Raw genomic sequence first — 12,500 nt, forward strand, 5'->3', positions numbered from 1 at the left:
CAGGAGACTATATATCCCAGAACAGGGAGCTCTGGGTTCTACCTCTGAAGGAGAGGATTTTACAAGATTTGACGGGCGTAAAAATACCTACCGATGAGGTGACAGCCCCACCTGGGGTTAAACCATTAAGTAATTTGGCAGATGACTTTATATAGACAAAAAAAGCAATCCAACATCAACACATCTATATTACAGCCACTGCAAACTGTACGAGTACTGCAGGACCAGCTTTAAAAAAAGAAAGGGTTTCGTGAAAAGTAATTGTACTAGACAGAAATTAACCCGAAGAATGGACCTTAAAGTGGTGTTGGTACTGGATATCAAAGTGTGTTGGTACTGGATATCAAAGTGGTGTTGGTACTAGAGCTCAAAGTGGTGTTGGTAGTAGAGCTCAAAGTGGTGTTGGTACTGGAGCTCAAAGTGGTGTTGGTACTGGAGCTCAAAGTGGTGTTGGTACTGGAGCTCAAAGTGGTGTGGTACTAGAGCTCAAAGTGGTGCTGGTACTAGAGCCCAAAGTGGTGTAGTACTAGAGCTCAAAGTGGTGTTGGTACTAGAGCTCAAAGTGGTGTTGGTACTAGAGCCCAAAGTGCTGTTGGTGCTAGAGCTCAACGTGGTGTTGGTACTAGAGCTCAACGTGGTGTTGGTACTAGAGCTCAAAGTGGTGTTGGTACTGGATATCAAAGTGGTGCTGGTACTAGAGCTCAAAGTGGTGTTGGTAGTAGAGCTCAAAGTGGTGTTGGTACTGGAGCTCAAAGTGGTGTTGGTGCTGGGTATCAAAGTGGTGTTGATACTAGAGCCCAAAGTGGTGTTGGTACTAGAGCTCAAAGTGGTGTTGGTACTGGATATCAAAGTGGTGTTGGTACTGGATATCAAAGTGGTGTTGGTACTGGATATCAAAGTGGTGTTGGTACTGGATATCAAAGTGGTGTTGGTACTGGAGCTCAAAGTGGTGTTGGTACTAGAGCTCAAAGTGGTGTTGGAACTAGAGCCCAAAGTGCTGTTGGTACTAGAGCTTAAAGTGGTGTGGTACTAGAGCTCAAAGTGGTGTTGGTACTAGAGCTCAAAGTGGTGTTGGTACTAGAGCTCAAAGTGGTGTTGGAACTAGAGCCCAAAGTGCTGTTGGTGCTAGAGCCCAACGTGGTGTTGGTATTAGAGCTCAAAGTGGTGTTGGTACTAGAGCTCAAAGTGTTGTTGGCACTAGAGCTCAACGTGGTGTTGGTGCTAGAGCTCAAAGTGGTGTTGGTACTAGAGCTCAAAGTGGTGTTGGTACTGGAGCTCAAAGTGGTGTTGGTAGTAGAGCTCAAAGTGGTGTTGGTACTAGAGCTCAAAGTGCTGCTGGCACCGACAGAGCGTTGTCAAATTGAAGCATCGAGGTATCTTATCAGAGACACACTCGCGTCCTCCTCTGATGTCTGGAACAGAGTGTGGAGCTCAGAGACTCGAGACTCGCCCCTTCATAACCCTCTCCTTGTTCTTGTTCTGCCTCCCTGAAGACCCGCCTCCTGGTGACGCACGGCGTCAGCTTCCTGCCGCAGGTGGACAACATCCTGGTGATGGTGGAGGGCCGCGTGTCGGAGATGGGGTCCTACCAGGAGCTGCTGGACCAGAACGGGGCCTTCGCCGAGTTCCTCAGGAACTACGCCATGGAGGACGTGGTCGAGGAGGAGGCCACCGGTACACCTCCTCCTCCTCCTCCTCCGTCCTGCTCCTCTCTCCTCCTCCTCCGTCCTGCTCCTCTGTCTACTCCTCCTCCGTCCTGCTCCTCTGTCTACTCCTCCTCAGTCCTGCTCCTTCTTATTTATATGTGTGGTTGTTTCCCCCTCTTGTATCTGACTGCCGTCGTTTTGTCGGGGTGTGTCTGATGCACTTGTGGTATATATCCGCCTGAGCATTTATTAACTCGGGCGGCATGTGGCCCAGGAGGTAGAGCGGGGTCGGCCGGTCACCGGAAGGTCGCTGGTTCGATCCCCTTTCGGCTCCTCCTAGCTCCTAGAGTGTGGAGGTGTCCCTGAGCGAGACGCCCCCTCCCCCTGACTGCTTCTGACCCGCTGGCTGTCGCCCTTCGTGGCTGACTCCGCCGTCGTGTGTGTGTGTGTGTGAATGTGTGTATGAATGGGTGAACGTCAGGCGATGTCGTACAGAGCTTTGAGAGGCCACTGTTTAGAAAAGCGAGGTATAACTGCAGTCCGTTTGACTCCAGTGTCGCTGCAGTGCAAACATTGCGTACCGTGATAATCAAACTTCCTCTCCCACAGAGGACCTGATTGAGGACGAGGAGCTGTTCCCCGACGACGCCCTTAGCAACCACACAGACATGGCGGACAATGAGCCGGTGGTGAACGAGACCAAGAGACAGTTCATCAGGTACCCCTCCCTCACTGCCCCCGCCCCAACCCCCCCCCGCGGTGGGGAGGTGGTCTTGCATACTTCATCCAGCCATCATCATCATTTGTTCAACTTTATACCAAATGAGTTAAAAAGCCTTAAGGAGCCAGGAGTCTAAAATGTAAAAGCTGTCATACAGAAGCAGGCGTGTAGTGTAGTCTCCACCGCTCCTTTCACTCCCTCAATAGTGGACGATTGCTATGGCATCAAATTACACTCAAATGATGGCCACTCAAGTCTTGCCTGCAGCCCCTTAAAGACATGGCTGTTTATTCCCGGTCTGTTTATCACCGGTCTGTTTATGACCGGGAATCCCCAGAAAGCGGGTTTATGTTGGGAGCAGCTGCGTTGAGGCCTGAGGGGTGCGAGAGGAAGTCTGTCCTTTGAGTCGTACCACGCAAACATCTCCCGAGTAAACACGGAGGTGAACCGGTCCAGGAGGGATGCAGGGAGACGGGGGAAGCGAGCGGAGGGGGATTATATTGGAATGCGGCCGATGGGTCAACCCTCCTCCTTACTGTCTTAAATCAGCTCACGGCCCTAATGTGGCCTTTTTTATATTTTTAAAGAATTATTTTAGCATTTTCATGCTTAATTCATGACGACACATACCCTGGAAATCCAGAGTTCTTGCGAGAGCACAATTTGAATTTGCTCAGTGAGTCACTCTGGGAACGAGCAATATGCTCACTCCCCGATTGCCCAAACCCAGAACATTAACCAATCACATCGGTGTATCTGATATAGGCGGGGCCAAAAGCATTGCTGTTTGGTTAGATCCGCTGGTCTGGATACGTCACCCCTGGTATTCTTCTGATTGGTCGTAGTGTTATCCACTTGCGTGCAGTGATATTTTCAAATGCATGCTTGGTTCCGCCCCTCGAGTTGGGCCGTTTTCATTACTCGTTGCCGGACCCTACAGCTTTCTGGATGTGGCTCTGGAGTTCCACTCTAGACGACACACTGAGTTAGACAGGAAGGTCTGAGAGAGAGAGAGAGGGCGGGGGGGGGGAGGACGTGCAGCAAACGACCAAGGGCAGGAATCGAACCCGGGACTCAATGGTACAATGGTCAATGGTACGCCCTCTGCCATCGGGGGGGGGGGGGGCCCGTAATGTAGCTTTCTAACCCGCTATCCTCCAACCCAGGCAGATCAGCATCATCTCCGGGGACTCGGACAACTCCAAGACGCGCCGGAGACACTTCCCCTCGCAGCGGAAGTCCGGGGAGCCCCCGCCTGAGAAGAAGCAGCGACCGACCCCCGGCGCGGAGAAACTCATCCACGCGGAGACCTCTGAGACCGGCAGGGTACGGCCTCACCGGACGTGCCGCGCCCCCCTAGGGCATTGTCATTCCCATGCCCTAGGGGGCGCTGCACGGCCCTTGTTCAGTGTCACTTGTAGCATCGTCCTGGTGCTAGTGAAGCAGTTAAAACGTTAAAATGGATACCAACGCCTCGACCTGCGTTCTTGTGTCACTCCGTCACTACGCACGCCCTTATGTAAATACTTGGTTGTGTAGTATTTCTTTCATGTATATTATTTCCCTTTTCTTTTGCATTTTGTACTTTTGCATACTTTTTTAAAAATACTTTTTTTCTGCTCTTATTCTCTTTGTAACTTGGTGTTTGCTGCTGCTGGAAGTGCAATTTCCTGAGGGAACTTTCCAGAGGGATTAATAAAGTTCCTATCTATCCATCCATCCATCCATCCATCAACAAGTTATCCTTATATAATACAACCAACACAATCCTCTTCATTCCCGCCGTGGTCGCGGCCCCCTGTAGGTGAAGATGAAGGTGTTTGTGGACTACGCCAAGGCGGTGGGCCTGGTGCTGTCCGTCGTCATCTGCCTGCTCTACGGCTGCCAGAACGCCGCTGCCATCGGCGCCAACGTCTGGCTCAGCGACTGGACCAAGGACGACCACGCCAACCAGACCACGGACGAAGTCAACATGAGGCTGGGGGTGTACGCCTCGCTGGGCATGGCGCAAGGTGAGACTCACCGGAGGCTCTGGCTGGGGAGTCTCGCTGGAGACTCTGGTTGGAGACTCTAGTTGGAGACTCTGGTTGGAGACTCTGGTTGGAGACTCTGGTTGGAGACTCTGGTTGGAGACTCTGGTTGGAGACTCTGGTTGGAGACTCTGGAGACTCTGGTTGGAGACTCTGGTTGGAGGCTCTGGTTGGAGACTCTGGTTGGAGACTCTGGTTGGACACTCTGGTTGGAGACTCTGGTTGGAGACTCTGGTTGGACACTCTGGTTGGAGACTCTGGTTGGAGACTCTGGTTGGAGGCTCTGGTTGGAGACTCTGGAGACTCTGGTTGGAGACTCTGGTTGGAAACTCTGGTTGGAGGCTCTGGTTGGAGACTCTGGCTGGAGACTCTGGTTGGAGACTCTGGTTGGAGACTCTGGTTGGAGACTCTGGTTGGAGACTCTGGTTGGAGGCTCTGGTTGGAGACTCTGGAGACTCTGGTTGGAGACTCTGGTTGGAGACTCTGGTTGGAGGCTCTGGTTGGAGACTCTGGTTGGAGACTCTGGTTGGACACTGGTTGGAGACTCTGGAGACTCTGGTTGGAGACTCTGGTTGGAGACTCTGATTGGAGGCTCTGGTTGGAGACTCTGGTTGGACACTCTGGTTGGAGACTCTGGTTGGAGACTCTGGTTGGAGACTCTGGTTGGACACTCTGGTTGGAGACTCTGGTTGGAGACTCTGGTTGGAGACTCTGGTTGGAGACTCTGGTTGGAGGCTCTGGTTGGAGACTCTGGAGACTGGTTGGAGACTCTGGTTGGAGACTCTGGTTGCAGACTCTGGCTGGAGACTCTGGTTGGAGACTCTGGCTGGAGACTCTCGTTGGAGACTCTGGTTGGAGACTCTGGTTGGACACTCTAGTTGGAGACTCTGGTTGGAGGCTCTGGTTGGAGACTCTGGTTGGACACTCTAGTTGGAGACTCTGGCTGGAGACTCTGGTTGGAGACTCTGGTTGGAGACTCTGGTTGGAGACTCTGGTTGGAGGCTCTGGTTGGAGACTCTGGAGACTCTGGTTGGAGACTCTGGTTAGAGACTCTGGTTGGAGACTCTGGTTGGACACTCTGGTTGGAGACTCTGGTTGGAGACTCTGATTGGAGGCTCTGGTTGGAGACTCTGGAGACTCTGGTTGGAGACTCTGGTTGGAGGCTCTGGTTGGAGACTCTGGTTGGAGACTCTGGTTGGAGACTCTGGTTGGACACTCTAGTTGGAGACTCTGGTTGGAGGCTCTGGTTGGAGGCTCTGGAGACTCTAGTTGGAGACTCTGGTTGGAGACTCTGGTTGGAGACTCTGGTTGGAGACTCTGGTTGGAGACTCTGGTTGGAGGCTCTGGAGACTCTAGTTGGAGACTCTGGCTGGAGACTCTGGTTGGAGACTCTGGTTGGAGACTCTACTCCTCTACTCCTTATGACTTTATATTTTGTTGTTGTCTACCGGCAACAACCGGCCTCTAGTAACACCGTCAACATACAGAGTTGAGCACAGAGTTGACCTTGTTGACCTTAGTCGTTTTACGTAAAAACCAGTACTGGTTATCGTTTACCACGCAGCTCCAGAGTTTTCTGCGTCTGGTTTCCTGCATGCCTTTCACATGTGTTTTGGAGCTGCAGGGGCTGCAACGCAAACCCCTTCCTCAACGGAAGGTTGCAAGCCTTCGGAAGCACATCGTCTTGTTGTGCACCACGACGCCACCGGCTCATACAAGGCCGCCTGTCCGTGCTCCATGTGGTCACCCCCACATGGAGCCCGGAGCCTGGCGGCGCAGCACCGCAATGGCTGTTTCCACTTTAACAGAGGAAACAGCTTCTGTATAGAACAGGCACAGGCCGTGAGAACAGCAGATACAGGCGTAGCACAGAACCCTTACTATGGACGTGCTCCACATGCGTTATCATTGTTCTGTCCGTTAACCCTTCTGATCGAGTCAGGAGGAGCGCTGCTAACTAACCGATTCGAGGTGCGTCCACTGGGATGCAGTCACCGTTGTGCATCCGTCAGTCGGAAGCCCGCTGGACCCTGAGGGACGTTCCTGACGGACGAGCAGGAAACCCGCTGTTCCATCTCTTGTTTATTATATGCGCGTGCAGAAACGCGACAACGCCACAAGCGGCGACCTCACGGCCCCGAAACGGCCCCCTCCCGTCCGCCCTTGTCCCGGCTTGTCCCCCAAACTCCTCCTCCTCCTCCCCCCTGTCCCCTCAGGTCTCCTTGTCATGGTCTCCTCCTTCACCCTCGCCGTGGGCAACATCGGCGCGGCCAAGAAGCTGCACTATAGCCTGCTGAGCAACAAGTTTCACACGCCGCAGTCGTTCTTTGACACCACGCCGCTCGGCCGCTTGATCAACCGCTTCTCCAAGGACATTTACATCATCGACGAGGTGCTGCCCGCCACCGTGCTCATGTTCCTGGGCACCGTCTTCTCCTCCCTGTCCACCATGATCGTCATCATTGCCAGCACGCCCATCTTTGCCGTGGTCATCGTGCCTCTGGCTTGCGTTTACGTCTTCGTCCAGGTACCCCCACCCCCTGCCCCCCCCCCGTCCCCCCATCCCCCCATCCCCCCCCCCCCCCGCCTCCCACCAGGGGCAGGGGGGAGCGTCCGGGCACTGCTGCTCGGATTAGTGTGTGTCTGTGTGCATGCCGGTGTGTGTGTGTGAGTGTGTGTGTCTGTGTGTGCGTTATGTATCTGTCATCCCCGGGATTTTCCCTGATTCCGCTTCCTGGAATGGCCGGAATGCTCGTCAGCCCCGCGCCCACTTCCTCTCTCTGTCTTCTTCCGTTCACCCGTTGAATGTGAGCATCCCTCCTTGGCTGTCTCTGTCTCTGGTGCCTCCGGTGAACCTCCCTCCCTTACCTCAAGGACTCCTCCCTCGTCCCCGCCCCCGCCCCCGCCCCCACTCCCTCGCCGACCCCTCTCGACACACACACACACACACACACACACACACTCGCACTCACACGCACTTCCCTCACACACATCTCTCAGCGCAGTGTGTTGAGGGGCCAGGGCTCTCCAGCTTCTCCGCACGGATGTGGATGATCCGCGTGGATTCCACTCCTTCGGGGAGTCAGGGCTGCAAACGACTCGTTCTCATTGGCCAGGAGACTCGGTAGCCCAGCGGGGTGCGATGGTGGAACAGGTTAGGGTCTTGTCGGCGATGTTGTTGTTGATTTATTGACTTCTGGATCACAGCCAGATGCCTGCGTCTCGTCCTTGCCCAGGGATCTGTGGAGACATGGGCAGGTGTCGGTGGTAGTGAGTGTAGGACGCCTCCTCAGAGTCGCTCTGCTCCCCTCTAGTGTCAGAGCAGTGGAGGTGCGCTCTGGGCCTGACCTGGGCATGCATGTGGATTCAGCGGCTGATCAAACCTGTGCTTTTCTGCTTGCATAAGCAGGGTGTTCTCCTTAAAGCAAACCTTTAACCCCTAACCACCCTTCTCCTCCTCCTCACTCCTACTCCTCTCCTCCTCCTCACTCCTCCTCCTCCTCAATCCTCTTCCTCACACTCCCATCAACTTACCACCTTCTCCTCCGCCTCATCACCCCCTCCTCCTCCTCCTCACCCTTTTCCTCACCATCACCTTCCTCACTCCTCCTCACACTCCCCCATTTCACCTCCTCCTCCTCCTCACCATCACCTTCCTCACTCCTCCTCACACTCCCCCATTTCACCTCCTCCTCCTCCTCTTCCTCCTCACCCTCTTCCTCCTCACCCTCCACACCCTTCTGCTCACCCTCCTCCTCCTCCTACTCGTCCTCCACATCCTCCTTCACCTCCTCTCCCCCGCTCATCCTCCTCGTCCTCCTCCTCCTCCTCCTGCTCCTCCTCCTCCTCCTGCTCCTCCTCCTCGTCCTCCTCCTCTCCTCCCCCTCCTCCTCCTCTCCTCCTCCTCCTCCTCCTCCTGCTCCTCCTCCTCCTCCTCCTCCTCCTCCTCCTGCTCCTCCTCCTCCTCCCTGCAGGTGTGTTGTTGCTGGTGAACTGCCTGCTGGGTAAGTCGTACTGCATGCTGCGTGCGGCCCGGCTGACCCACGAGGGCATGCTGCGGCGCGTGCTGCGGGCGCCCCAGGGCTTCTTCGAGCGCACGCCGGCCGGCCGCGTCCTCAACCGCTTCAGCAAGGACGTGGACACCGTAGACACGCACATCCCCGACAACATAGACATATGGATGCGCACCTTCTGGTACACGCTCAACGTGCTGCTGGTGTGCTCCGCGCTCACGCCCATGTTCTTGGTCGGGGTGGCGCCCCTGCTGCTCTTCTATTGGTGGGTCCAGGTAAACAAGGAGACCACCTCCCCCACCCCCCCCCCCCCACCCACCACACCTCCACCCCCCCACCCACCCACCTGTCCGCCCTCACACTCTCTCTGGCTCCGTCCGCATGTCGTCTGGGAGTTCTGTGGATGGCTGTCGGTAGTCGTCTGGTCGTTCTGGTTCTGCTGTCGCTTTGTGCTGTCGCCTTTGAGATTGATGATAGATACTTTTATTGATCCCCCCCCCCCCCCCCTAAGGGGAAATTCAAGAGTGTGTGTGCGTTGTGTGTGTGTGTGTGTGTGTGTGTGTGTGTGTGTGTGTGTGTGTGTGCGTGTGCGTGGTTAGATCCGATGTTTGCGCGACGACGTTAGCACAAGTTGGCACCGCCGCCACGGATGTAGCGGGGTTTAGTGTTGCCGTCGGCGACGACTTCCGGTTGCCGTGGCGACGGATGGTGGTAGTGGGGGGACCAGTATTTAGCGGCCTGTACCTCGGCACCTCAGCGGCCGACGGTTGTTCCCGTGAGGGCTCCTACCCCAAAAATACACACTATTTAATACACACAGGTACATTGATAAATACTTTGAGACAGACGAAAGATTCTCCCCCCTCCCTGGTTTCCGTGTGGTGGTCGTCAAGGGAACAGCCGTCCAGCGGTGGTCGCTAGTGTCGGTCGAGCCTATCGACGGTAGACGTTCTGCTAGACGTTCACTCGCCCTGGTTGGATTGTTTGGGAGCCTGGCCGATGTTTGGTATTTTTTGGGGGGTCTGGAACACAATTTGCAAGTCAAACCTGAGCGGATGTTCAACATCTGGGGATCAAACACATCTGGTGTTAAACGGTGGGCGATGAAGACCCCAAGCTGAGAACAGGGGTCGGGCTCCGGGGTCACTCAACGCGTCCAGAGCCTCCTCACAGAACAGCAGAAAAGCACAAACACCAGTTCTCCCTCCGGCCTCAAGGTGGCGTAGTTTGCATGATAAATAACCAACAGCTCGCCCGCCCGCCCCCCCCCCCCCCCCCAAGCCGTAACAGTACAGGTGCAAAACCTCTCTGGATTCTGTGTGTGTGACCAATTTTAACACCTTTTGTGTGTGTGTGTGTGTGTGTGTGTGTGCGTTCCCGCGAGCCGTCCTTTATCTAACACACCTGGGCGCCAGATCCCACTAACAACACACGCCATCAGCCTCAACCAATGACACGCTCTGATCTCATCTCTCTCCCTCTCTCTCCCTCCCTCCTTTCCCCTCGAGCTTTGTTTGCATGCATAGCGTCCTCCTCCTTCCCCTGTCTCCTGTGACCCCAGCAGGGGGCCCCCTGCTGCGCCCGGGGCCCCTCAGCCCGGGCCCCTGAGCCTGAGGACACACTGCGGTGTCTCCCTCCCCTGTGTTGTGCGATGGCGGGCCAGGCCGTGGTTGTGCGCGGCTCCTGCGTTCTGTTGTGTTTTGTATGATTATGGTCGGGCTGCACCATTATGACGATTACAATTATACTAATTATAATAATGCTAATAATGATTTGTTTTGCCCGATATTCAGTTAAATTATTATTCTTTGGGTCTTACTGTGTATAAAAAAACAATTATCATAAAGAAATTAAAAGTATGTTGCTTCATATTATGGGAGTATAAATTTAGATTTATTTGTTTATATATATATATATATATATTTTTTTTTTTTATATTATATTATTGCAACCTTCACAATTGGCTCATTTCAGAGGCTAAAATAATAGTTGGTATTAATCATGCAGCCCTACAGCGTCTGTTGAAACACTGCAACAGGACGCAGGCTGGGAGAGCTGCTGAGCGGGACATATTTAGACCAACTCCATATTGCTGCACACTGTTATTTAGTATTTCTTACATTAATGGCCCAACAGCTCTTCCACACTCGACGACCAAATGGCGGTGTCATAATCACGGGATTAGAAGGGTTTTGATTGGTTTATATGTTTTAAAAAAACACCTGAGGCGTTCTCCTTCATCTCGCGATGGATTACAAGGCAATGCAAGCACTGAATGTATTGATGCACACTATAGCTGCTGCTTTATGTGTTGTGATATTGACTCCCACACATTCAAAATGATACCCCTGAGAATGGTCTAAGTATCTGGTACCACACTGAGATCATCCCCTGAGTATGATCAGGCTATGATACGATGACTATCATATCTCTCCATCTCCCAGTAGTGACGATCTCCAAACCACACCTGAGCTGTGTTCCAAATCGTTCCCTATCACAGATACAGTGCACTATAAAGGGTGCTCGCCATTTTGTAGTGGTGTTCCAATTCTCAGTGGTTAATTTCATTCATTCAGTGGACAATATAATACCCAAAATTTTAGTGAACATTGAGTGAACATACATGTTACTCCCGTGTACCACAATGCAATGCGGGCGCATTTACTGACGCAAATGACGTTTAGAAATGTTCAGCGTAGTGTCCGAATTCTGGTTTGTTCGTTCCCTATATAGTTCACTATATCATAAACACTATATAGGGAACAGTGAGTGAGTGAGTAGGGAACGATTTGGAACACAGCTCTGGTGTTGTTTGATGGCAGCGTTACTACGGCGTCCGACGAGGCTCCAGGTGTTTGTTTCAACATTGGCCTCGCTGCTATGCATGTGCGCACGTTTGCATGTGTGCCTGTTTGCATGTGTGTGCGTCTCTCTGTTTGTCTCAATGTGTAGCTGTCTATGTGTGTGCGTGCGTGCGTGTGTGTGTGTGCGTGCGTGCGTGCGTGTGTGTGTAATCAAGCATCAACATTTCAGTCTCAATCCAATTCAAAGCGTACCGCCATACCCACGTTACAGTCTGCCATAACGCTGTGTCTGTCCCCGCCTCTCGTCCCATCACACCAATGCCCCCTCCTCCTCCTCCTCCTCCTCCTCCTCCTCCTCCTCCTCCTCCTCCTCGCCGCCGCCGGCGCCCTCTAGAGGTTCTACGTGGCCACGTCACGCCAGCTGAAGCGCCTGGAGTCCGTCAGTCGCTCGCCCATCTACTCCCACTTCTCGGAGACCATCACGGGCGCCAGCGTCATCCGCGCCTACGGCAAGGACAGCGCCTTCGTCCGCATGAGCGACACGCGCGTGGACGACAACCAGAAGAGCTACTACCCCGGCATCGTGGCCAACAGGTGAGAGATCAGATACAGATCTATAACATAGAGCTATACATAATATAGATCTATACACAATGTGTATCTGTACATGGGTCGGACCACAGCCAGAAGAGCTACGACCCCGGGCCAACAGGTGAGAGATCAGATATAGATATAGATAAAATATAGATAAATATATATGTCTATAATATATACAATACAACTTTATTAATCCTCCGTAGGAGGAATTATATACACTATATATATATATATATATACATGGGTTTTATTTAGAAATAGAGATATTGAGACAGTTACCCATTTTAGACAGTTGTCCATACATGTGTCTTAATTAAAAATAGATAGAGATATTTAGCCATTTACCTATACCTCTAGATAGATTTATACATTCATATATCTATCTTTAAATCTATCTCTTTAGTATTTTCCCTGAAGCTTCAAACTAGTGTGGGTTGCGGTAGCAGCATTCCCCTTTCACCTGTTGAGCTGAACAACCCATCTCACTCACTCACTCACTCACTCACTCACTCACTCACTCACTCACTCACTCTCAAAAGTCGTGCCCTTAAAGCCAAGTCTTAAGACAGGATGACTCCGGCACACAGCAACAAGGCGGCAGCACAGGCCTACCACACACACCTCCTACCACACACACACACACACACACACACACACACACACACACACACACACACACACACACACAC

The 12,500-nt window shown here is 52.9% G+C and overlaps 1 protein-coding gene across 1 annotated transcript in view; it reads left to right on the forward strand.

Annotated features, from left to right (window-relative positions):
* LOC311355821 (ATP-binding cassette sub-family C member 3-like) overlaps positions 1–12,500 on the forward strand; it is a 45,564-nt gene that overhangs the window by 21,465 nt on the left and 11,599 nt on the right. Inside the window, exons 7-16 of the mRNA XM_084475650.1 lie at positions 508–1,003; positions 1,060–1,314; positions 1,494–1,674; positions 2,256–2,364; positions 3,534–3,693; positions 4,172–4,379; positions 6,614–6,924; positions 7,712–7,727; positions 8,372–8,685; positions 11,609–11,808. Coding sequence (XP_084331776.1) covers positions 508–1,003; positions 1,060–1,314; positions 1,494–1,674; positions 2,256–2,364; positions 3,534–3,693; positions 4,172–4,379; positions 6,614–6,924; positions 7,712–7,727; positions 8,372–8,685; positions 11,609–11,808 — 2,250 coding nt within the window. The remainder of the gene's footprint in view (positions 1–507; positions 1,004–1,059; positions 1,315–1,493; positions 1,675–2,255; positions 2,365–3,533; positions 3,694–4,171; positions 4,380–6,613; positions 6,925–7,711; positions 7,728–8,371; positions 8,686–11,608; positions 11,809–12,500) is intronic.

Source organism: Micromesistius poutassou (genome assembly GCF_964030765.1).
Source record: "Micromesistius poutassou genome assembly, chromosome: 11".
Lineage (NCBI taxonomy): Eukaryota > Metazoa > Chordata > Actinopteri > Gadiformes > Gadidae > Micromesistius > Micromesistius poutassou.